The 27802-nt window shown below is 33.5% G+C and overlaps 1 protein-coding gene across 2 annotated transcripts in view; it reads right to left on the bottom strand.

Annotated features, from left to right (window-relative positions):
* COL5A2 (collagen type V alpha 2 chain) overlaps positions 1–27802 on the bottom strand; it is a 149716-nt gene that overhangs the window by 58035 nt on the left and 63879 nt on the right. Inside the window, exons 2-8 of one of the 2 annotated variants that reach the window (XM_037015092.2) lie at positions 19085–19309; positions 15187–15200; positions 11111–11143; positions 9837–9869; positions 8057–8110; positions 2863–2973; positions 1443–1520 (exon numbers count right to left, since the gene is read on the bottom strand). In XM_037015092.2, the coding sequence (XP_036870987.2) occupies positions 1443–1520; positions 2863–2973; positions 8057–8110; positions 9837–9869; positions 11111–11143; positions 15187–15200; positions 19085–19309 (548 nt within the window). Of the gene's footprint in view, positions 1–1442; positions 1521–2862; positions 2974–8056; positions 8111–9836; positions 9870–11110; positions 11691–15186; positions 15201–19084; positions 19310–27802 lie in introns of those variants that run through there. The other variant, XM_073218533.1, reaches the window with a different exon arrangement.

Raw genomic sequence — 27802 nt, 5'->3', positions numbered from 1 at the left:
ATTGTCCATTTGGACAATATTTGGGGTGATTTTATACACACCCTCAGTGTCATAAAGATAAATAAAGAACATGCGTGGACACACCTGGTATCTGTGGGACGAGAACATTTGCATGCTTAAGGGGTGGTTCAGTTAAGCCAAAACATCTGACAAAAGAAAAGTCTTGCAGGCATGAAGTAGTTATCAAACTGTCTATTTAATTCTTCAGTTTCACTGCAAATAACTCTCATAAATTAAATGAACTTGTTGAATTAAAGGTTTAAGAAACCATCAACAATAATGACTGGATTATTTTAAATATAAATTTAAAATTATCTGAGGCATTGAGTTTTCCAGGTTATTTCTTTTATAACATTCATTTAAAGTATCCACACAGGCTTTCCCTATTTAAAAGCAAAATGATTACAATAAGGCATAACAAAGACGAAATAAAGGAAAATGCTATTGAATTTTTTTGTTAATAATATGTCTATACAATTACTTAAATGTTACACTTTGAAGAGTGAAATCAGTTAAATCAAAATCTAGTTTGTTCTTAAAGCAAAAACTTAAATATTTGTTTTGAATTGATCAGGCTTTTAGCTGGTAAGAAAATAAAGGCTTCATTAAAGAAATAAACACATACATAATTTGAATCTCAAATAGATGAAAACATATATTTCAGAAAAACAGCCAAGATAAAATCATTGAACAAGGCCAAAATGGTAGTGACTTAAAATATATACCATGTTTAAGTTATTCATAATGCTTGCCTTAAGGATGGCTAGAAGGGATGGTTATCTATACGGTCTGAATTTACACTTATTGCCTGAAATTCTATTACTCTGGAATGCTTCTGAACTATGTTATGAGCAAAAGAGCATGGGGGAGTTGTTTTGAAAACTGTTAATGCAGTGAGATTGCACTAATCCAAACACCCAGGTTAAAGTACTTGACTAGACAAAATGGGAATCTTCCTGGTAGTTGAAGAAATTTGAAAGAGGATGAAGATGCTTAGTAGGCACAGCCAGGAAACCCTAGAGTTGTTGGCATAGGGAGCCAGAGAATATTAAGATAAGTAGGAAATAATGAAAAATAAAATGGCAAAACTTTTCATTTCAAAATTTTGCCAAATTCACTGTTTGTAACAATACCATAAAAGTAGAGCGTTTTGTGTGTGTGTGTGTGGTAGTGGTTATATGTTTTATCTTTTTTCTTTTTTCCAAATAGTAAGTTTACTATACAGACAGCCTTTTATTAATGCCGACAAATACTCTGTACAGTTATGGAACAACCTTGGACTTTTAGCAGGTACCCAGTAGGGTTAGATAAATAAATTAAATGAATGAATGGATAGATGGATATGTTTAAAATGACACATATTACTTCTTATCTAGCTAACTTCAAGTTCTACTTCATTAATGGTTTTTCCACAGCATTTTATCAATAAAATTTGCACTTACCACAGAGCCAGGCATCAGCCCTACTTGACTTCCAAGTCCAGATTTTTCATCCAGCCCAGCCATCTGAGCTGAAAACGGCTGTAAAGCAATGTGTTGACTTTATTTCTGGGGTAAAAAAGCTTACATCAACATTCTTTATAAATTGAAAAAGTTACATTCTCTGGGATTCTTATTAGAATGGCTCTTCTGAGAATTATTTTAAACTTTTGACTCTAAAGCAAAGAAAGATTCAAGTTGTGTTTCACTGTAGGTTTTGTTGTCTGAACAATCTTCTTCACGGTATTTACAACTATGTTGCTTCATAATAACTACTGCAATGGGCCAAATGTCTGCTTTTTGATAAAAACATGGATCATTCTGACAGATACTTAGTCTAATCAATTTTAGGTTTAAATCTCTTTATCTGATTTCATCCCAGGGTGAGAGCGTGCCAAACATCAGACTGAAGCCTAAAAGATGCTTTTAAAACATTTGTCCCAAAGAATTCAGATTCCATTTCAGACTATTGCACTTAGATGGTATTATTCTTTCTTTGTTCATGGCAAATAAACCTTAAAAGGTAATTATGAAAGTTGGTAGAAATGTTATGGTCCTTTTAATGAATCCCTGGTTGTTCCAAGAATTGGCAACAGATTAACCTATTCTCATTCACATCAAAAAACTGTGGTAACTCAACTGACCAAAAGTGTCCATATACATTCCAGGAGTTCTATTAATTTCCAGAATTTTGTGAGAAAAGAATGTGTGTATTATTTAAAAAATAGATTGGCAATTCTTTCTAAAATAGAGATATACATGTATAGATAGTTGTAAAATAAGTATTTCAGAACCCCCATTTTTCCTGTTATGCTATGTAATCTACTCACAGATCTCCTATGTTCGCCATTAAGAATTCAAAGTGTTAAGTATAAAAAGAAATTTCGTTTTATTTTACTTCTAGTAGGAAACTAAACTTTGGGAGAAAATCAGATAGTATTTTTAGTGCCAACTCGGTGGCCCTTTCATTTACTCCCGCATGGATGAGTCGTCCTGCCTTGGTTTGGAGGACATGACGGATTGTGTCAGCATTCTCAGTCGAGAGAACAGCAGGAGAGAGACACATTTCTTTTTCAATTCATAGTGGGAACAATGTTAATGGTCCTTTAGAATCAACAGAAAGAACGAAGTTCAAAATTCATCCGGAACTGATGTTGAGAAACACAAATAATTTGAAGCCACGCTTTTAAAAAATGTTACTTTGAATTTTCCAAGTAATTCCTTGTGGATATCTTAGTTTCATCATTGTTCATAGTAGCATTGTATTCACTTATCTGCTCTTATAATCGAAGGCCAACATCTGAACCAACACAATTTAAAATCACAACTATGAATCAAAAAATGTATTATCTAAATATGGCATTGAACAAGGCACACAACTCACCCTGCTCATGCCATCAGGTCCTGGATGGGAAGGATGTCCAGGAGGACCTGGGGCACCAGGCTGACCAGGAACACCTGGTTCCCCATCAATTCCCTGAGGACCACGAGGACCCTAGAAAAACAAGACAATGGAAATTAGAACCCATTGCCAAATACATACTTAGTAGAAAGTAAAATCACAAATTTCTTGATGGAGACAAAGTATTCATTATTTTAAAAATGAATAACCATAATGTATGATTCCAATTCTACAACATTCTGGTAAAGGGAAAATTATAGAGATGGTAAAAACATCAGTGGAGCCAAGGGGGTGAAATAGAGATAGGGAGATGAAAAGGCAGTGCAAGGAAGACTTTTAGGGCAGTGAAAATACTCTGCATAATACTGTAGTTGTGGATGCATGTCATTGCACACTTGTAGATAACCATGGAATGTATAACACCAAGAGGGAACCCTAATGTAAACTATGGACTCTGATGGGGGATGTTGATTATGGGGAAGGCTATGCATGTATGGGGACAGAGGTTATATGAGAATTTTCTCTGCACCTTTCTCTCAATTTTGATGTGAACCTAAAATCTCTTTAAAAAAGTAAAGTCTAAAGAAAAGGAATAACAATACAGTCATCCACAGTACTTTCTTAGCTATGATGGCCTCGCTGCTTTCAGCACTGGTCTTAGCCTCTACCACAGGAGCATGGTACATTCTGGGTAAGAATTTTACTCTTGATGTGTTAAATCTCCAGTAATTAGCCTTCTTGGAATCCTTGTAAAATTGTACTTGGTTCATCACTGTTCTAGAATAAGCTTCCTTGTTTGGTTGAGTTTTGCTGTTCAAGGGCAAATAATCAACAATTCATAAATTCATTTGTCTGTCTTAGTTTATACTCAACTATACATGTGTGACTGCTGAATCTCACCCACCAAAAAAAACCAAAAACTGAAAAACCTCTTAATTGGGGTTTGTGGGGATTTTTTTCCTCCTTTCTAATTTTTTAATGCTTAGTATATAGTTCCTGGCACATAGTAGACACTCAATATATGTTTATTGCATTTTCACATTTCAATCTTTTTTATTCTGGTACTTGATGTCCGGCACACTGTATTTTCCTTACCACCCACAAAGGAAGACCAGACCAATGAGAAATAGAGGGAAAGGCATAGTGACCCAGCCAAGTCTAGTTCTCAGAGAAGTGAGCAATGATTTCCAGCTGCCAAATTCCACCCTCCTCCTAACCCACACTCTGAGGCAGCCTGGGGAACAGCCATGCCCTCAGTTCTGGAAATGCTCTGTCCCCTAACCTCATCATTCCCACAAGTCTTGTGAAGTATTTTCTGACTTTTTAACCCTGAAGAGTTTTAACAAACTATAATGGGAACAAAAGGACCAAAAACCTCTAAAGTCAATATAATTTGTATAATTAGAAGCAGAGGTTGAGAAAAATCTGGTAAGTGAATTGGAGTTTAATAGTAAAAGAAGCTTCTCATGATTAAACGTAAGAACACCTTCTGGCCCACAATAAGCAAATGAATGAGCTGATACAGCAGGAGTAAACATAGGGCAAGCTGAGGTGGGAGAGGGCACAGTTTGCATATGATAGTTTTGGGGAGGGTGGCATAATAGCTATTTAGAAGTTCATTAATATCTTTTAATATAGTCAAGCATTCATATAGTGTATTTACTTCTTGGAAGAGTAGAATAAACAGGCAAATTTATTCAAACAGAAGTATATAATTTAGCTTGAAAAACTCATATTTTGAAAAATAATTTCTCAGATTTCTCATTTCTCAGGTTATTCACATCCTTTAAATATCAAACCCTTTCTGACTCCTAAACCACTCAATCAATTCATTCAGTCTTATAAATTATACATAATGGAGGCTGATTTTAATTGCTATCTAGGATTCCTGGATCATATGAATGTGGCAATATGAGCTAGAAATATGTATTATCAGTACCGACATAGACAAAATAGGAGTTGGACCTACTCATAAAACCTAGTGTGGAAAACTTCTAATATGTTTTTGAAATGTGAAATTGCTAATTTATAACCAGGTATTAAATACAAAAATGAACTAAAATATTTTCTCTGTTCCCGAAGAGATTTCTAAAGACCAAACTAGAAACTACATTTAGTGTCAGTGGGAGTTGGGGGAGGGGGTTGGGTAATGTTAATCCTTAAAACACTCAGTTCTGGGATTAATTATCATGTTTTAAAGTCTGCTTGAAAGACAAAAGACAAAAGACAGCCCACTTTTTCATTGACTTCATGAGGCATTCTGTTTCTCCATGGCATCTTCTTTGAATATCCTACATGATTTACTTTTACATAAGTTGAAATTAAAATTAATTAAAACTTGTAAAAATTATCCAAAATTAAGTGAGCATAAAAATCAGGAGCATAAGTGAAAATAAGAAAAGTAAGAGAAATATTATAATACATGAGCATTTTTACTGATAACATTGAAAACAAAAATTATAATCTGGGAATACATTTAAATATATTTAAGTATGCATTTAAATAAAAATATGAAACACATTGAAATATTTTTATATTTCCAAGTGAACTTAATCACATAAATTTTATATTAAAGTAAATGTTTATTTATGATCCTTTGCCCCCATTCTCCAGGATACTCTAGCATCTCAGGCAACCATCTTCAATAAAAAGTACATGTGGATCGCCACTAGGTGGTGACCTTAAGCCATCCAAAAGTAAAAAAGGGATTAATAATGACCCCAAATCAACAACTTCATTCACTGCTGGTTAGTAGTATCATACTACACGCAAATTATGAAGTGTTAGAATTGGTAAGATCTGGTATGTCTCCCATTCTACACATGAGGAAACACACCTACAGAGGTAAGTGTCATATGCACACCATTAACTCTGTCCTGACACAGAGTTGCTGGTTTGTCAATATGAAGTTACCAAGATGATACACTTAAAAATAAAGATGTGTGATAAAAGAGAGTCATGATGGTCCCTGGCCAGTAATAGTGGCTTCATGAGAGCATCTCTGTATCAGTAGTTCTCAATTTAAGCGATCTTGCTCCCCAGGAGACATTTGGCAACATCAAGAGACATTTCTAGTTGTCATAATTGTATGAAGGAGAGGGACAGACACTGCTCCTGGCATCTAGTGGGTAGAAACCAGGAATGCCAAATGTCCCACAGGGCAGAAGGAATTATGTGGTCTTGAATATCAGTAGTGTTCAGGTTGAAAAACTATGCTCTACACTGTGAGCCTTCTCTTGTGTCTGGTGGTAATGAAAGCAGGGAGAGAAAAATGGTATTTATGATTACAGTCCCACCCTATATTGTACCAGTCCTGGCTTTAGTCCGTCAAGCAGCCCCTGTGAGTTTTGGGACCTGAGGCAAAACATTATACTTACGGGTATTTTGTGACATCTGCCAATATCTTAAAATCAGACATGGCGGGATTACTCACATCAGAGAAATCAGCAAAAGCTATAGGCGTTTTTTAAAAACGTGAGTCAGTTGTTAAACCCTTACCATAATACCACTTGCTAGGATTGAGAGACACATTTCCTACTTGGGTATCTGCCAAGGTTGTCTTGCTTAATTCCAAATAAACAACTACTTGTTCCTCTTTTACACACACACACACACACACACACACACACACACACACACACACACACTCATACCCAGTTCACATTGTCTGAGGCCTAACCAACAGAGGAAATGGAACATATCACACACTAAATTGGAGAGAAGAGGAGAAGGGAAGAGAGAGGAAGAAGAGAGGAGAGTGGAGGGGTGAGGAGAGAGGAAAGATTCCTGAAATGGAATTCTGGAAGTCCAAAGTCCAACCACTATTTCACAGCAATAGACTTAGGACTCAGTGTTAGCAGTTTTCTGGGCGTAAGTAAATGGGTGAATCATTTTCTCTGCAAGGCCACCTACCCTCCACCTAACTGAAGACACCTTTCTCCTGAGTCTTTCCTCCCAGGCCCTGGACAGACATCTGGAGAGCTACCAACAATGCTTAAACTACCAACACTGGCGAGGCAGCTCATTAAAAGAGCGATGAAGATGGGGCATCGGGTAATCAGAACACAGCTTGCTGCCCACTTTTAAAGCTGTGCCCCCCTTCCTTGGGGGACCATCATTTACCTGCTTGCCTGAAAATACCATCCTGAACTTCAGCTCCAGTTTGGAAGAGTATCGGCATCACACTACACTTGGTAAGTGTGTAAAAGCACAAAATGGTATCAAAGATGAAACCAGTGGCAAGAGTTCCTGGTGGCGTGATCTAAAATATATTATTTCCTTATTTGTATATTCAAGATTTGTTGTTTATTAGCTCACCTATTTCTCCTATTTAGATATGGATAAAAACATATTTGTAAACCTAAAAATCTACACTTAAAACTTAGTATATATTATGAGACAGAAAATTAAACAGCACACATTTTTCTGATGGAAACATGGAATAAAGATAACAACATACAAATCAGTCCAGTTATTTAATAAATAAAAGAGATTAGTGTCTGAGAGGGAGACATAAAAGAGAAAAAGAATTGCTATCCTAGGTCTTAGTAATAGAGAAAACATGTTTTATCTTTATGTTTTATCTCAAAGGCATAGTATAATTATTAAAATTAAAGGTTTTCCCCGCATTCTGGTAATGGATTTGTTGATTTTTTAAATTACTCTAATAGTTCTGCAGCAGCTGCTCAGTGAAAAAGGCTGAGTGTTACTTGGGAAATAAATTCATTACAAAGTTACTTGAAAGAAAATTTTATCCTCTGATGATTTCTTTCTCCTTTATCTAATTTGGTTATTCCTATAGCAATGCAAAATCACAGAAGTTGGGTGTTTTATCTCAACAGTACATTCTTGGCATTATTCACTCATGATCTACAACTTCTAATAACAACATGAGGTATTTATTATGTTTCCTTAAATTCTACTTTAATTTTACCTTATTAAGGACAAAGAAATATCACTTGGGTTATAAAAAGATAATAGGTAATTATTACCATGTGGTCATTGTCTGGGATCAGAAGAGTTACACAATCACTTTGTGACCTGCATTGTGTCACATTTAATAGAGGTGAGAGAGGAACAGTGTCACTGGCTCTTTGCTGCACCCAGAGAATGTGGTGTAGACAGGCTTACTTGGATGAGTACAATTCACAAAAAGTGAACTTCACTGTCAACATACAGGTTTTCCTTTTGGGCCTCTCTCTCCTCTTGGTCCTTGTGATCCTGGAGGTCCCTAGAAAAAGAAAATGATGGTTATGCCTGCAAAAATGTGTATACTTCAGATGTTTTTGGTTTCAGTGTTTTCTTGATATAAGAAAATTGCATATACAGAAATATCACCCTTCTTTTTGAACTCAGTTCAGTTGAAGAAAATAAAGCCATGTGCATATAAAGACTGTTTATTTTATCAGTGAAGTTTAAAAGCCTGTAAAGAATCAAGTGGTATATTATAAGATCATGGAGCCCAATGAGCTGAGTATATTAGTTTGAACAGTAATAGCAAAATTTGTAAGGATCATTTTTACTCTCTTGTCTCAGATAAAACTTTGCCACTAAAGTATGGGCACAAAAACTTATAGTTTGGATTTTGAGAATTACTCAGATATGTAAACCCCAAATTATCAATTATCAGAGGGAAGGTATGAGTTTATATTCGTATATGACACCCCAAACTATTCCTCACTGTTCAAGCTGCTGATGAAAGCAATGGAAAGAAAAGGCTCTTACTTTACTACTGCTTTTGCATACCTTCAAGTATATATATATTTTTCTGCTGGATTTAAAATCATCTCCACTGTATATTTAAAACCCACTTGGAATTTTCCAAATGGTAATTGTGGTTATTTATCCTTAAAAATAACAAATGATTATTATATTGCAAAACTGATGTTACTGTTGATTTGCTTGTTTTCTAGAAAATGGCAGTTGCCAGGAGAATTTTATTCTCTTCCAAAGAGAGTTCAATTGAGTTATGATAATTAGATTGTGCTTTTACTCAGTCTAACATGGAGTATTGTTTAAAAGCAAAAACTTCAGAAGGACCAGAGCAGGTCTGTTAAAGCATATTAATTTTTACTTAGGTTGATTTAATGTGTTTTAAAATTACACAGCAATTATGTGTGTGTGTGTGTGTTACATGTGTGTTATGTGTCTAGTTACCAATGAATGCTACTGCTAATCAAAACCTGAAATCAGTAGTTTTTTACTCTAAACCAGAAATATGCTATTCTGATGTTTATCAAATTCTACTGAAACATATGATTTAATTTCACTAACAGATTAAATTAACTTTTTCATTAAACAGGTTAAAGTAGTCTACCCTTAATCATTAAGCAACAGACAAGTATGCCCTAATTTTAAGGAGCATCATTTGTGGAGGGCCAGATGTGATGTCACCCAGGAGTGATATCACCAGATCCGGCCACCAGGAAGCGATATCACCGGATATGAGATCACCCCGGGAGTGACATCACTATGAGTTTGTTTATATAAGTGGTGCTCACAAAATAAACTGCGTCACTTGTTTGCCATCAGCAGGCAGTGAACCTCCTGATCCCAGATATGGTTTCTGTGCCTTTTTTGTATCTTTCTCTATAGTTTCCTTAAACTCCTCACTCCCACTCCACTCAGGTTCACCTGGTTTGTGGAGCTGGTCTCAGCAACCCTTAATCTAAAACTAACACGTAACAATAGACTGTCTTGTCTTTCACAGAACTAACAGTAACACTAATACATGAGGAATAGCAGGCTTATCAATTTCAGAATGAAATGATCCCCTATGTGTCATTCATTGCTGCAAAGGAATACTGAAACTTGAAGATGTTTCAAAACATAATGTTTTAAGAAACAAGCATAACTGCTTTACATTCTATTGTCTTTTCACAGATACAATATCGGTAAAGAATTTGAGTATCTCAGAGAACGTAAGGGTGCCATGAATATCAGAGGACACTACTTACTGCCGGTCCCGGACGACCACGAATGCCTGTTATCTAAATGATAAACAAGATAACATGTCAAGATAAAGTGTCTACAGTTTTAGAGAAATCAATAGTCAAACAAAAAGGAAGAATAACAAAAACGCCAGTGAAAATTTTAGAACACATGGATTTGGCAATTTTTGCCCATTTCTTCATTGCCTTCTGAGCTAAGACATTAATTAAGCTAATTAAAACTCTAATTTAGGGAGGCAGCACTGGTTGGTGATTAAAAGCACCAATGCTGGAGCCAAGAGGCCTCAGTTCAAATCCTAATTCTGCCCCTTTCCAGTTGTATGACCTTAGACTAATTACTCATCCTCTCTGCACTTACGGTTCATCCTCTTTCTAAATGGGGATGATTATAAAATTATCTCCCTCATAGAATTGTGAAGACAAATAAATATTTGTACTTAAAATGGCACCTAAGACACAGTAAGTACATAGAGTGAAAGAAAACAAATATGAATGATTTACTTTTTAGGTAATCTTTGTTAAAAACAAGCCATTTTAAAAGCAAATCAAAAATGCGAACACTGCCAAATAAATCAACATTCATATACTTTTGTCTTGATAGAATAATGATAACTCCTTTAAAATCTATGAGAGTAATGGTTGAAGGATTTTTATTCTATTTAATAGTACACTTTTGATCATCTGTAAGTCTAAATAACTCTTAAGAATTCTTGCACAGTGTGGAATTTCCATCAGGATAATGGTATGACATATTTCCAGAAGTATCATGCCTTTCTATTTGGATTATGTGGCTATTTTTACTATAAAAATACATCTTAACTATCACTTTATATCCACATATAATATATTTAATTTTGTAAAATCCTGATTTCCACCTTTAGTCATGGGACAATATAAGTCAGGAATATCACAATAAACATTAAGTATTGTACAGAGAAGACAAGTAATGATTCTATAGCACCTTACTATGCTGATGGACAGTGACTGTAATGGGGTATGTGGGGAGGACTTGATAATAATAGGGGGAGTCTAGTAACCATAATGTTGTTCAAGTAATTGTACATTAATGATACCAAAATATTTTTAAAAATTAAGTATTCTCTTAAAGAAACCATCTATTTTCGTTTGCTTGTTTTATACTAAAAACTTGGTTATACAATAACTAATTTCCCTTTTTTTGAGACTATGTATGTAAATAATAATATACAACTCTACTATAGCTAAGATTATTACAAGTACATGAAAACAATATGTATATATACATATATAAATATACTTACAACAGGCACTAATCCTGGTTCCCCTTTTTGTCCCTATGAAGCAAAAAATGTTAATTAGCATGAACACTTCATACTAGAATATTCCACATAAACATGACATTTTTCATGTAAGAATCATTTTTAAAAATGAGAAAAGAAAATTAAAATAAATTTTTAGGAAATTTAGAGAGACATAATGCATGAAAATATATACTAGCCATCTGAAATACACACACAAAAAAAATCAGCCCAATGTGTGAAATGTGTAAAGTTGTTTCACTTAATTTTTTTATAGCAATCAAATCCAAAGTGTTGACTAGACCAAGAAACATTTATGATGAAAGATATAAAGTCAAAGTACATAGGAAAAACAAACTAAGAACTGAAAAAAAAAATCCAAAAATTTGGGTACATTTGAAATTTCACACTCATATTACCTGCCACTTAAGTTTTCAGTAACTGATTAGATGCCTATCCTAAAATTCTAGCCACTCTTTTTTAAATCTCATAGAAGAATCTGAGAAATAACAAGAGATAAGTGGTCTCATCTTTAAAATAAATGAAAGAAAAAAAGAAAATGAAAGATGTATAGTATTAGGCAATGCTTAGTATCTGAGGAAAATCTAGAAAAAATATTAATTGAATAAGAATATAAAAATAACACAAGACACTATCATAATTTAAAGTCAGGCAGTTTAATTGTATTTTCTAAAAGATGTAGCAAACACAACAGATGTCAATGGAATTTATTTTGATTCCTAGAACTTTAGATTCTCAAAAATTATATTCTCATAGCAAGATGTCAAGGACATATGTTAAATAATATTGGATGAATCATACCTTTGTATACCTCTATTTTACCACATGTTTACTTGTACTATTTATTTCAAAATTTTTCTTCTAACAGATTTTGTTCTCTCCCAGGTTATGATGTCTACTTTATATCCTTAATTTGACACACAAAAGTTCTTAATAACTCCTTACTGAACATATTAAATTTTATTAATACTTTATGAAATGATGCTTTTTACTTGGCAACTGCAGAGGATGAGTACATTAAACATATCCAAAATGTAGAAAAACCAAGGTAGTAAATTCTATTTAATTTCTCCCTTCACATATGTTTTCTGTTTATCTGATTATATAAATAATATGAGTTCATAGTAAGGAATTCTGAAAATAAATGAAATTTAGAAAAGAAATTAAATATTGTACTCAACACCCAGGAGATAACCACTGTTAGCACTGTGGCCCTCAGCTTTCTGAAGTGTACCTGAACTCGGTTTTCCTAATTACTCAGTACTTTACTCCTAGATTTTGTTTTCATTTTTTACAATTAAAAATAACATTATAATGAATATCCTTATTTATAAATGTTTGTGAAGTAGCTTTAATTAATGCCTTATGATTTATCTCTAGAAGTTAGAGTTGTGAATTAAAAATCATACATTTTTTAAGGTTGTTGATATAGATCATCAAATTGTTCTTCTGAAAAGCACAATCCAATTATATTCTTCTAGTAGTATCTAACACCTGACAAAACTTTGTAAAGTGAAATTTTTAAAATTATCTTGATAGACTTAATCATATACTCCATGGCAGAACAATATCCTGATCATACTTGCTGATCCTTGCTAAATTAGGCAATACTCTGGAAGTCAGGAACAAAATGAGAATTAAGAAGTGGGAAATAGCTCCCCAGAAGCAGGAGGGAGCTCTCTATAGGTAAGTTCAAGGTGTAACCCAAGAGGCTTAATGACATCCTACCAAAAGACTAAAGGAAGAAGGGATCAACACACACAGAGAGCAAAGCAGAACTGGCTTATTTCTGCATTTCCACATATGCCAACTTCTACACTGGGTCTTTTCATTTATGAAAGTCATCAGAATTAACCTTTTAAGAGCTATTAAGAGCTTGCTTTGAGACTCTGAAAGAATTTGAATTGTTTAGGAAGGGTACATAAATCTGTGTCTGATACTAAAAGGTCTTTATGAGAATTATGCTAGGAAAAAAAGTTCCTTTCTGGAACGTATCTAGAAAAAACAGTAAAATGGGAGATGAAATTATTTCAGCCAAAATGAGAAAAACAGAAAAGCCTGCTAAGAATGGTGGTGAAATCTCCCCACTAAGAGACAAGCTATCAAAATGCTGGCTTTGTTCTTCGTAGTTAGGATAATGGAACCTGCTTCAATCTTTCTTAGCTAAATTGTAGATTTTTCATATCTTCTTAAGAACTTCCTATTGTTCCACAATACTTGATATGGGACTAAGTGCTCCATTATCAAGTTCTGCTAATAAATTTTTCTAATGACTCTAATGACACTTCTTTTGGAAGTAAGCCACAAATGTAAATATTTGTTGCTTTTGTTAATCTGGGCTTTGAATCAGTTAATTTTTGTGGAATGATTTATCTAAATATACTAAATTTGACTTTCATAATGATAAGGAAACATAAAATTCAAATATTCAGATTCAGATGTGAGTTACAGTTTGACTTTACATCTTGTCGGTTACTAGGCACTGAATGCCACATGGACATGCTTCACTTCCACAGGATGCTGTTACCATGGAGGCAGTCAGTGTTTTCCCACCATTGCATCATCAGTGGCATTTCCCTCATACAGGGATATAACAAAATCTTAATAATGATTTTGGGGTTAACATAAATGAATGAATAAACTATAAACAAATACAAATCAATTTTTATATAAACCAAGCACAAAATGCATTTTTATAACATTACTCTGCTCTCATAGTTCTGATGACACCTGATAGTAAACAACAGGGTCATGAAGATAGTGGCACCGGGCGTGCTGAATTAGCAGCTACTTTGAGTGTGTCCTCCTGGCTGCCCCACAATGCCTTTGGGAAAAGGTGGTAAACTAAATGACACAGCTCAACCATTGTCCCTCAGTTAGTGGGGTGATTACTAACTAAATTTAACTGTTTATTTCATAACATAAAGTGTGAAATCATCTTTCTATATACTGACCTCTCTATCTAGTTTGTTTGAGGCCTATACTCAAACTTTTAAGTTTCAACATTTTTCTAGCTCTTAGATATAAATTCAATGTGAGCTGGTATTTGTAGTCTTGCTCCTTTGATATATATTCAAACCTAAATAGCTTCACTGATATGTATTCCAGATAAGACAAATGTATGGTATTGACCTCTGAACAAAAAAGTATAAAAAAGGGTCAGACCTCCCCCTGACAGCATCACTTACATTTACCATGCAGGTACAGCATTGCTTTCTCTGATTACCTGAGTACTGCTTTACTGCAGTCTCAGTGTATGCAAAAGCAAAGACAATTTAAATTCACTGGTAATCAGTCTAATATCTGCCATGAAATTTGGGATGACTGTTTATTTCCACTCTTGATCCCTGTGCCCACCCCATCTGGATAAGACTGAAGCAAATGCCACAGTTTTCAAGAAAACCAGAAAAGTGAGAACATTCCAAGGGAATGGAATTGTCTTCACATAGTGGAAGCCCGTGTCTAGTGGCTAACGTGGCCAGCTGTACCAGGGCCGTGGCTCTGTGTCCATGTTCCACTGTCCTGTTGAGTGTAAAGCTTGTCTCTGGGACTAACTTTCAGGCTCCTTGAAGGTGGGGAAGGAAAGAGGAGGAGAGTTGATGTATTTGGTAAAATGTTAGATTAATTCTTTTAATTGAATCTTTGCTTCCTAACCAATAGAAGAGGGACCACAACACAATCAAGGCAGAACTAACACTATTTCTTCCTTCCTTCTTTCCTTCTTTCTTCCAACTAGAAAGTTACTGCACTTCCTATATGTGTAAAGTATATACTAAGTACTGTGATAAATGTAAGTAATTCAGAGGTTACTTTGACACAATCTCAATTCCTAAGGGATTCCCAACCTCCTGGAATAAATATCTATAAAAAAAAATTAACAAAATGAATAAAATAGAGGTGTCTGTAATCTATAAGCAGAGTGGGCTCATATACTTATATTTTTATTATACTTTATACTTTATAAAAGGCTTTCAAACACTTCAAAGCCAAGTTCTGCTTGAATATCATTAGAATGAAAAAGCAATTTACAAAAATGAAATAATGCAAATAAAACTTACCTTTCTTCCTCTACCTATAAAAAGAAAAGAATAAATATGTTAAATAAGTTATTCTATGGAGAAATGGTTATTGAGAAGCTCTTAAGTATTTATTTTCCATGATGGGTTTTTTTGGGACTCAAAATTTAACTTAAAAAGATTTTGCTATCATTGAAAGAATTTAGTTGTTTTGGATCAATATTTCTGTAGGAAGCAAAATTATATACCCCTTTGGAAAATTCTGAAAAAGTAGATTTGAAAATTTATTTGAGTGTTCTTCACATCATTCTTTTAGCATTTGAAGTTCATTAAATTATAAAATTAACTCAAAATAATAATGAATTATCTTCAATCAATATTTTCTATTTTTGTTTTTAATATTTTTTTGAGTAGGCTATTCATCGACATGGTTAGAAAACAAAAGTATATTAAAGGTATACAATTATACAGTGAAAAAATCTCCTTCTGTCTTGTCCCCTTTCTCTTATTTCCCACATTTCAACCATTATGGGAGGCCACTATTATTGATATTCTTAATATTAGTCTTTGTAACCAAGAACATAATAGGACATTTTATTTTTTAAAGTTTTCAGTTGAGTTAGTACTGTTTTAAAGTTTTTTTTGGATAAATCTTGTACATTTGTGTGTTAAGTTTATCCTTAGACCCTTTAATCTACCTGTTGTAAATGAGGTATTTTATATTCCCATGATTTATCTTGTGAAGTAATTATTTGTTTATAGTAAATCTATTAACTTGTTAATTTTACATTGCACTGTTTTGCTAAATTATTTTATTTTTGTAAATTTTTTTACTCTACTCAATTATATTTTCTGCAAATTAATCATTTTGCCTCCTCTTTTCTAATTTCTAAACCTCTAACTTCTTTTTCTTGTCTAATTGTTTGTGTGGGTACAGTCAATAATGCTGAACAATAGTGGTAATGTTGGATAATCACGTTCTATTTCTGCACTTGAAAGGATGCTTTCAATATTAAATATAGTGAAGCTTTTAAGCTGAGGTGTAAAAAGGAGCCTCATTATTTTATTCTTTTATGGTCTTTGTTTTCATTTGATCATTTTTTCTTTATTATTTCTTATCTTGTGGTTAACTTACTTTGCTGTTTTTCTGTAGAACCATCTTTTGAATATACTTATTATTTCTTCTATATTTGAGTTTTCTCACTTTTCAACCTGTTTTACCTTTCTGAATTTCTTCTGCTCATTTTCAATTTTGTTGTTCTTTTTCTAATTTTTATATGGATGCTACATGCACATATTTTTATTCTTTCTTTTTGTATTTATTTTAGCATGTTTCTATGAATATTTTATTAACTTTTAAGAGGTGTTTCACCTTGTTTCTAAGAATTTGTATTATTTGGTGTTAATTCTTTTAATGTTTAAGAAATGTCATATATTGGCTCTACTATTTGTCTTAACATTATTCTTTTATTATATCACAGACCTACATTTATTTAGATAGTTTCTATTGGTTCCATTAAAATGAAAAATGATAAAAATTGCATGCTTCCTATTTTTTCCCTGAGCCCCACCCTTCTTCCAGCACTCAGTTTTAGGCAAGGAAATGTCCTTTCTTAGCATTTATCTTTGTACTGTAAAATTTGCTACTACTTCTTCTACATGATTTGTCGACTTTGAATGATATTCTTTGATTTATACCTCTTAAAGATAAGGAATTAGCAAATTTAACTCTATTTTACCAGTTTTTGTGGTCGTCTTCTTTCATATGTATCAGTGGTATTATTTCTAAAGTGTCAGATTCAATAAAATTTACATTTCACTCTGTCATCCTAAATAGCACTTGTAGTTTAGACTTATTCTAGAATTAAATTTATCAATGCTCACATTAGTTCTTTGACAGTTTCCCCAATTAACTCTTGGTTGTTTTGAGTTTGTTCCATAGATTCCCTAAAAAGTTTATGTAAACACTTCAGAGTTCCTGTGTATTCAAATTTTTATATAGATTTATACTTGAAGGAGAGAATGGATTTATATTTAAACTTTGGGTTACATGTTTCTTTCCTTGAGAAACATGTAGATATTGCTTCATCTCTTATGGCATTGGATGCTACTATGGAGAAATCTGTGACTAATCTGAATATTTTTCTCCTTAGAATTTACCTATTCTTATTCTGTGAGTTTCCAAAAGATTCTTTCTTTCTCTTTAAAATTTAATAACTTTACAATACATGCCTCTCTATTGACTCTTTGTCATTTTTTTCAGATACATGGTTTCTCTTTTCAATATCAAAATTTTAATTTTACTTCAGAAAAGTTTTCTTATATTATATCACTATTTGTTCTCTTCCACTGCATTTATTTTTTCATTGAGTTCTCTTCTTCAGGACTATGCTTTGCCTGTCTTCTACATCAATTATTTTACTTCAAATCCTTTTCACTTATTTTATTTACTTATTTTTCTTTTCTCATTTCTGTTTTCCATATTCCTTGTTATATTTCCTGCAGTACTGATTCTCTTGTGCTCCTTTCTATTTTATCTTCACTTTGTTATGATGTTTTCAGTTTTCCTTCTACTTCTTTCCTAATCATAACTATGACTATTACTACTACTTCTTTGTATTTCTAATGTATCGCTTTCTTTCTCAGAGGCAATTATTTCACTAAGTTTTACTTTGTCTATGGTAAATGGTCAGAATTTGTATCTGTTCAGTGGTAATATATTTACTAGTGCATTCTTTATCTCATAAACTTAGCTAAACTCTCCTACCTTTTCTCTTAGAGTCTCCTTGAGTCAATGCTATTGCCAGCTTATCTTCCTGTTATTCATCTTGGAAAATGAATTGGGCTTTCCTAAACAAGCTACTTGCGGGAGATTGTGCATATTGCTCTGTTTTCTCATATTTACCACCATTGTTCCAATGACTAATTACTTATTCCCCCAGGTTTAATTTTACTTCATTCCGAGAGCTACTTTTCAGATTATATCTGCTTCGGGTAGCACATAGCTATTTTTTTTTAACTATTCCTAAAGTATCTTCCTTATCATTACTGAAAATTGAATTTAGGTATTTATTCAAGGCACATGTTTACTGTTGAATGATATCCAAGAGGAGAATTGGTAAATTGCTGCTATGTTTCCATGAATATACTGTTGACTACTTCATTATATTTGTTGTTATTTGCAATGGTATATTTTAGGGAAAAAATAAAGCCTTGAAACTGTCCTGACAATAATACCTTTAAGACTCCATTCATGACTAGCAAGATAACAAAAATGTTTAATATTAATCTTACCTGGTTCATTAAAACACATAAATATGAAGTTGTTTCTGTTATATGTCTCTTTAACATAGGTACTCAAATACATAGTTTATGTTAAACACAGATGCTTTTCTCCAAAAAATATTTTTAAAACCAGTAATTTTTATCATTTTTTCCAGGAAATCCATTCCATTCTCTTGTCTTTCTTAGGCAATATTAAAAGCATTTTGCATTTATAAGCTAATGTAATAGAGGGTACTCTGGCACTAAATTACATGAGAAATAACTATTTCATTTCCAAGGGCAAAGTTTGCATCAGAGAAGATAAGTGTGTTTTCTAGAACTTTTCTTGGATATTAATGGACTTCAAAGGAAACCAACAAAATCTTGGAGGTATCCAGCATGGATAGGGAAACAGATGACTATCTTATGCAGTACAAGAAATTCTCAAATTAAACATAACAACTCAAAATTAGCGAAAGCTATCCATTTTTTAAGAAGACAAGAAATTACCGTCTCCTTAACTGTCTAAATAAAGTAAATGAGTGAAATCATTAACTCCAAAGGCCACTGAATAGTGGCTTAATTATTCTCTTATTATATCTGACAGCAAAAAAAAACACTGCAATTTTAAAGATGAGTCATTGGGTCAATTCTGAGTCTGCTTTAACCTTCTTACCAAAATTGGTATTTCCACCACCAGTTGCATGTGGGCAGACAGGACAGCACTCCCCAGGGGGAGTTACAGGGTCAGCACATTCAAGTACATCCTGGCACTGTATCTTGTCACAAAGAATGGCTCCATTGTCACAGACACAGATCTGGCAAGGGGCAGGTTTCCAAATGTCCCTGTTTAAGTACATCTGACCATTCTGAGTGCAGGCTATTTCTTCATCGTATCCTTCTAGAATAAGAAGAAAAGCAGGAAGTTAGTAACTGAAAATTTCAGAATCTGGTAAATATTTAAGAAGGTGAGTCATCTTGTGGGTTCTCAAAATTCTGGGCTAAGCAGTAGCCTACTAAGGAGGTGAAACACAGATGAAATTACTTCATTTAATATTTACATACAAAACAATATGTAATTCAAAATAAAGTGATTATGATATTTATATCCTAACATGATAAGGGAAGGAAAAACAAGTGATCCAAAGCAGCTATAATCAGAGAATGATTCCCAGAAGATTCCAGTTTTCAAGGTATAAATCACCAAACATAGGAAGGTCAGTAAAGAGGGATAAAAATAAAACATTTCAAATGTAGAAAAAAAGAATGGTTCAAATGAGAATACATAATGTCAGTTTGGTGAAACCTATGTGACTCTCAATTCACTAGAACCTTTGGTAAAAGTTTAAATCTCACAACAGAAGATAATCTGTATTCACATACCATGAAGAAAAACTTTTTTAAAAGTATATGAGTTTATTAAGATTAGTTTTAAACATAAGGTAAAAAAAAAGAACAACAGTGACTCATTTCATGGAATAGATTTCCCAAACTAAAGATGGTAACTAAATTGTAATGTAAATGTGAAGCTTATGTGTCAATGCATTAACTATCTTTGCATCAAAATTAATCAAGGAAAGCCATAACCAAAAACAATATGGTAAGCTACTATATAATATCTGCCAAAACTTTTCTACATTTAGATAAAAATTTAATACAGATTTGAAAAATACATACACACACTTGCACAATTAGTAATAGCAATTCTATTATAAACTTACTATAAAATAAACACATGTATTGCATCTTTAATTTTGTGGTTTTAAGAAACAACATCATAGTATTTGAAAACATAATATGGGTCATATCATCCTTGCTTAATTCCTTCAGAAGCTTCCTAATTACTTAAATTCAAAACTCCTCTTTAAAGCCCAAAGGCCCTCCCTCTCAGTCCTTGCACAACTTGATCCTTCAGCCTGGTACTACCTTCACTCTTGCGTCTCAAGCTCTCAGAGCCCCCTATTGTCACCTGCCCCCATAATTCTTCTCTGACTACTCTGTAAAGTAGAAGTCACAGAACTTTCTAAAGAAGTCATTCATCCATCCATTCATTTTGAATTCTATGCAAGGTAATTAAACAGTTACTAAAATGTGAACAGATAGGCAAGAATCATTGCCATCACAAAATTCATTACAATTAATATTAGTATCTTTGTTTTTATTTATTTTTCTTATCTCTGCTACTAGACACTAAATTACATGAATTTAAGGATAATGTATGGTGTATCTTGTTCACCATGATTATTTATAAATCTTGACACCATACCTTGCATAGAGCTGACATTCAACAAATACTTGCTCAATAAATATGAAAGAATCAATCTAAATTATGGTTCACTAACTTAACTGCACCAGCATTAACTTTGTACTTCACAAAATTAAAAATAATGCATTTTAAATTAGTTCATGAAATAATTTATCATTTATACATGTAAATATGAGTATATTTAAATTATAATACATAGGTACAGAGATAATACATAACTACAGATGAAAATGATTTCAATTTATGATGAACACATTAACCCAGATATCTATCTTTTTAACTTAAGTAAGTTTTTCCTGGACATTATTTTTTTCACTGCTCTATGGAAAACTTTGCTTCACATATTTAGTCTTTCATCAGAGACATTTAGCAAATGGAAAATTGCTCTCAGAGCATGACACCATATTCTGTTTAAGTACATCTGACCATTGTTATTTAGAAGAAGAGCACTAAGTTTCATCTTCATCAAAGGATGTTAATCACATAATACATAGCTAATCAAAAAAAATTGGCTCTATATACTTGCTGCTATTATAGGTATTTTATATTTTTGAATAATAGTTGACATGCAATATTGTACTAGTTTCAGGTAACCAGCACAGTGATTCAGTATTTACATATATTATGAAATGGTCACCACAAAAAGTCTAGTTACCTTCTGTCACCATACAAAGTTGTTATAATAGTATAGACACATGCTGTACATTCCATTCCCATGTCTTATTGATTTTATAATGAAGGATTGTACCTCTTAAATGCCTTCACCTTTTTTCATCTATCCCACCAGGCCTCCCCTCTGGCAATCATCAATTTGCTCTCTGTGCCAATGTGTCTATTTCTGTTTCATTTGCCTTGTTTTTGGATTACACATGTAAGTAAAATCATATGGTATTTTTCTTTCTCTGTCTGACATATTTCACTTAGCATAATACCCTCTAGGTCCATCCTTTATCACAAATGGAGTTTATTCCTTTTTATGGATGAGTAGTATTCCATTGTGCGTGTGTGTGTGTGTGTGTGTGTGTGTGTGTACACACCACATCTGTTTTATCCATTTATCTATCAAGGAACAATTAGGTTGCTTCCATATATTGGCTATTGTGAACAATGCTGCATAGGGAGCATGTATCTTTTCAAAATAGTGTTTTCAATTTTTTGGATGAATACCTGGAAGTGGAATTATTGGATCTTATGGTAGCTTTATTTTTAATTTTTTAAGGAACCCCAATACTGTTTTCCTTAGTGGCTCAACCAATTTACATTACCACCAATAGTGTACAAGGGCTCCTTTTCTCCAACACCTTCACCAACACTTGTCTTTTCGATACTGGCCGTTTTGACTGGTGTGAAGTGAGATGTCATTGTAGTTTTGATTTGCATTTTCCTTGATGGTTAGTGATACTGAGTCATCTGCTCATGTGTCTGTCAGCCATCTGTATGTCTTCTTTGGAAAAATGTCTATTCAGGTCCTTTGCTCACTTTTAATCAGATTATTTTCTTTTGGATATTGTGTTTTATGAGTTCATTATAGTTTTAGGATGTTAACCCCTTATTGGATGTATCATTTGTGACTATCTTCTCTCATTCAATGATTTGACTTCCCATTTTGTTCATGATTTCCTTTGCTGTGTGAAGGCTTTTAAGTTAGATGTTGTCCCATTTGTTTATTTTTACTTTTGTCATCCTTGCCTGTGGAGATAGATCCAAAAAAATATTGCTAAGACCAATGTCAAAGATCTCTTGCCTTTGCTTCTTTTCTAGGAGTTCTATGGTGTCAGTTCTTATATTTAAGTGTTTCATCTTTTTGAGTTTATTTTTGTATATAGGGTAAGAAAGTAGTTCAGTTTCATTCTTTTGGACATGGCTGTCCAGTTTTCCCAACACCATTTATTGAAGAGGCTGTCTTTTGCCCATTGTATAGGCTTGCCTCCTTTGTTGTTGATCAATTGACCATATAAGCATGGGTTTATATCTGAGCTGTTTATTCTGTTCAACTGATCAGTGGATCTGTTTTTGTGCCAATCATAGGCATTTATGAACAAAGAATAAAATAGAACTCCTGCTTAAATATGCTTTTCTGCAGGACTATTTTGAAAATATTTTTTAATTTGTATATCAAATAATCAGTGTTACTTTTAGATGAAAAATCACTTTGAAACAATGTAGCTCCATGATGAACATTTCCATAAAACACAGCTTTACATAGGCTTACAGCCACAGTCCATTGAACAATTATATTAAGTAAATAAATTAAGAGTCAGTTTGTTCATTAAATTTTATGATTGAGAAATATCCAATCATGAGAACTATATGACATTGGTGGAAAATGAGATTCACCATTAGTTCAACTAGCTTGCTTCTTCCTTCCCACAGTCTGGGGCAAAAATGTTCCTACATATTTACTGAGTGTTAAGTGCATCTTCATCAAGTAATGCATGTGCAAAATATTGGAAGTATATGTATTCTGTATTCATAAGTATATATTATTATTGTGAAGTAGATATTTTCTTGGGTGAACTAGGTCTTAATTGCACCAAGGAAACAATTAAATATGTAGAAATATAGAATATGAAAACAATAAAAAAATGACATGCAATAATGTTATTGATTAAATAGCATTAAAATGTGTGAGACTTTTCAGGGGTGAGCTCTTCTATTTCCTGCAGCTCCTTCATAGTTAGAAGAAAAAGAGACATCTTTTTCAGTCTTGTGTTATCTCATAGAAGAGCCATTTCTTCCTGAAAGTTGAAGACAGCATGACCTCAATCTAAGGGGCAAAGAAGTGGACCAATGTATTACTTTCTTTAAATAACAATGTTAAAAGTTAGTTTTATATTCTGAGTCATCACGGGTCCTTTTCCCTTAAGAATTTATAATTAAATTTAAGATGATGTGGAAAGTTAGTTGGAATGCTTCTAAACGTCAAGGAGATAAAAACCACATTTGCTGCTAAACCTTGCTTTCTCCTCCCTTGCCCAAGAATTCCTACACATCACAAAGGGCACAAAAGCTCAGTGAACTTTCATTGTTCATGTCTGAATGAAAGACATAGACAAAGAAACACTGGGTAGAAAATACAGGGTATCTTGTAGTTCTCTAGTTTGTACATGGTAGTTGTGCACCTTATGATTAGGTTGTCCTTTCTGTTTTCTAGATAGATTTTTACTTATATGAAAAGTAAATAGCAAAATTATAGCCAATTTACAGTAAAGTTCTCATGACATATTTTATCATTTGACAATATTATAAAAAGATATGAATTTTCATATGATATTCTGAGAGGTTCAATACTGTCCTCCTGTTTCCTCTAGCCAGATCATGAGATTAACGAAAGTTGATATTAACCTTGATCTAAGGACTACAACTTAAAAAAATTAGTAGTCTTAAAGTATGTGGGTAAACAAATACTTTTCATAAATCTGAACAAGAATTCTAAAATCACAATATTGTGACACTTGTACTTTTGCTATTTACGTTTCTTTAGCTTTCCTAAAATAGAGGACTGGTAGATATCTGGCAGTATTGTTAATATTTTGTAATCTTCAATTAAGGATGCCACTTCCAAAAGTTTCATCTCCAAGCTACAGAATTCTTTTATCCTCACCAAATGTTCCAACAAATTGAACCAATCCATTATGAAGCCGTCACCACCAATGTCCTAGCCTTAATATCTTAGAGACAAGATGCATTTCATCTGACCTCATTCTATTCAAGAGTAACTCGATTGTTCCGTTTCTCATATATCCTCACAGATTTCTCTTCTCATAAAGTTTATGTGCTTTTACATTTAGTTGTAAGAGTTCAGGCCTTACTCACTAGATGGCAGACCAAATCCACCATCTTATTTTAATAGACATTAGAAACTCAGTCATTAGAACTATTCTGGACAACTATGGGCCGCACCCTAGGTTTTCCTTTATATAACTTTACTTGGGCAAAAAAGCCTGCTTACAAGTGACTGTATTGAAACCTTTAGCCAGGAGAGATAATGATTCCATTTGTATATTATTGTATATTAAATTATTTGTATATTAATATTGTTATTAAATTAGGACTTTGAAAAAATATATGAAATAGAAGTCCCTGTGCCTATGCTGGACATTCCCTAGATGCTGATATTCTTCCTTGCAAAAAACAATGTTGAGTGCTCACGTGTCACAAAAATTTTAAATCTTTTATTTAGACATAAGTGTTTGTTCAGATCATTTTCCCCCACTGGACTGTGAGCAACTTGGGGGCCAAAGCTGTGTTCATCTCAGTAACCTTCAAACCACCCATCAGTCTTTGCTACGTGGGTGAATGGATGAGTGACTGAAGGAAGGAACTAGTTCACTGATGTATGCACTAAAAAGATAGCCCAAGAAGCTCTCTTTCCTCCCTCCCTAAGTTCTCAGACAGAGTGTGCAATTAGGACCCCTATTTTAATGAAAGCAAAATAGATCACTTGACAGTTCTGCCACATGTGTCCCTGACATCTAGACCTCTGTGTGGCCAGAAAGGGAAAAGTCTGTGTCAGTCACAGTAGCTCATATTTTGGAATAAATTTCAAAGTTATAGCAGCCCTTCAGTCTTTCTGACCCAGCTGGCCTGGTCCCTTCTGGGATTATGAAGCCCTGCGCTAACATTACATAAAGTTTTGCTAACTGTAAAAGTCTCTGAAGGACTAGAATCATGACCCTGGTGTCCGTCATGAATCAGGCAGAGAATGCCTCCTGGGACTGAGGAGGCAGCAGGACAACAGCCCGCATGTCCCTCAGGACAGGACCACAGCTGCCGCCTTCGCTGATGCACAGCCTGGCCCCAGTCACTGGGTTTGCTTCCGGAGAGTCTTCCAAGGAAATAGTTCCCTGCCTTCTGCTTCAGGTCACTCTTTACCATCAACTGAGAGAGACAATGAGGTTAGAATACTCAGCTCTTCCTTCAGACTCTTCTGAGCGAATGCCAACAATTCCACATTCATCATATGTCTAACATTTAAAAAATCAGATACCTATGAAGCTACCAGTTGAGGTGGATCTGTTGCATACTTTGACAGTATTTTCCACCTCAGCCTCCATGAAAGGTGTGTGGAGAGGTAAGTATCAAGCAGGCCTGTGGAGTTTTTCATCTTTTGTTCTTCAATCCACTATAGAATTTCACTTCCCAATAAGCCCTCCAAATTAAATCTTTTTTTCAGGATGGTTATTCAAATTATTACTTTTATTGTGCCTTCTTTCTCTCTTTTATAGTACCAGCTGAACAAAAATAGACATTCAATGATGATTGAGCTTAGTTAAATTCCTATTCCACTAAGGACAATCATGCTTTATATTCCAAAGCAATATAATAACAATTAATTTTGAAAATTATCTTGAAATCTGAGAAAGTAGAAAGGAGGTAACTCTTACACAATATTTCAGTGGAGCATACAAATAAAATGAGATTAGGTGAACTGTCTACAAAGGTAGGTAGTTTCTTCAGTGCAAGCAATAAACATTTCTCAATCTCATAGACAAAGGCTTTTCAGTTAACTAGTAAAACTGCTGTTTTTACTTTACTCAAAATGGAAAAAATGAAAAGGAAAATCTCTCATGTTAGGTACTACTTAAGTTTCTTTCCATGTATCATCAAGAAATCTAAATGGTTGTGGCCAAAATGTGAAACTAAAACTACATGCACTGCATATGCAATGGTCATCCAGAATTTTGTCTGGAAAACCAAGTTTCAGTCTGCTAATGCATTTGACATAGATTTTTTTTTTCCCTCCAAACACATGGCTCAAATTATTGAATAGCTGTAAAAATACCAAAAATGAAACTGGGCCTGCCTTACTCTGAACACACTAAAAACTTCAGTAGTAATTTCTAGAACAAACTCTACTCCTATGCTAAAATGTTATTCCTTAATGAATAAATTAAAGACAATCTGTGCTATGCCAAAAGTGTCTGCCTACCTAAATGCACAAATAGTTTTGAACTGTTTTGAATGCAGTCTGTCTGACTAATCTCTCCCAGCATGATAGTGCTTCAAATAAAGAAGAGAACCAAAACTGCCTAACTGTTTCTCTTTCAAATGGGTGGTATCATGGCTTTTACATAGAGTGGGAGATATATTAAGTAAATAATAAACTCTGAGCAATATATAGTACTCACATTCCAGATATCCTTCAGAATTTCCTTCAAATCTCAGCTTATAGGTCACCTTCTTCATGAAGCCTACTCTGACCACCTTACAAAAAAAGTGAAAATTATGACACACCTTTGTCACTCTCAATCCTTCAAGTCCTGTTTTTTTTTTTTCTTTTAATCTTGTTCTCATCTAGGGCCCACCAGATTGTTTTATTTATAATGCTTATTGTTTGTCTCCCCACAACAGAATTATAACTTTAAAAAGATGGATATTACTTTTCTGGCTTGTCCACTGATGTAACCCCATATCTGAATATAGTGTCAGGATCATAGTAGATGTTCAATAAGTATCTGGTGAATTAATTTGTTGAATATGAGTTGTTTGTGTTAGCAGCTTTGGATGGTCGAGCTGTTCTGTAATACTCAATAGTATACAAAACAGAACTAATTGTTAAGAGCACTAAGGAAGAGATTCCAGGCCATATTGGATGTAAAATTATTCATTTTGATATTGGGTTTATTACATAACTTTTAGAAAAGCCTCATTTTTCATTGCTATTCAAATGTGAGCCATACCTACAGGGATTTAAAATACATTTTAAATGGTACATAGGCATGCCTACAGGATTTCAAAATGGCATTGTGAATATCATATATTAGTATTATTTATTCCAGATATTATATTCTGAAAAGAGCATATATTTTTATTCATGTTTATAACTAAAAAGTTATTTTTATATTTTAAGAGACTACTAACTATGAGATACTCAGATGGGCATAAAATTAACTATTTTATGTGATCAGACATATTTAGAATCATCTCAACTCTGTATCTTACAATTTCTTTGCTTGTGCATTTTGCTTTCTTTTTGAAGTTTTCCTGATACAGAAGAAGTTAGGCCTCTAGAGAAAATCCAGACATTGTAGTCAATTTATTCCTTCTAATTCATTCTTTATTAACTCAATCTTTAATCACTGCCCTTGCCCTAAGCTGAAATTTCTTTTACAATCAGCTAAACAT

The sequence above is a fragment of the Manis javanica genome, chromosome 12, assembly GCF_040802235.1.
Source record: "Manis javanica isolate MJ-LG chromosome 12, MJ_LKY, whole genome shotgun sequence".
NCBI classification, from domain to species: domain Eukaryota; kingdom Metazoa; phylum Chordata; class Mammalia; order Pholidota; family Manidae; genus Manis; species Manis javanica.
This window is presented reverse-complemented; position numbering and strand designations above follow the sequence as displayed.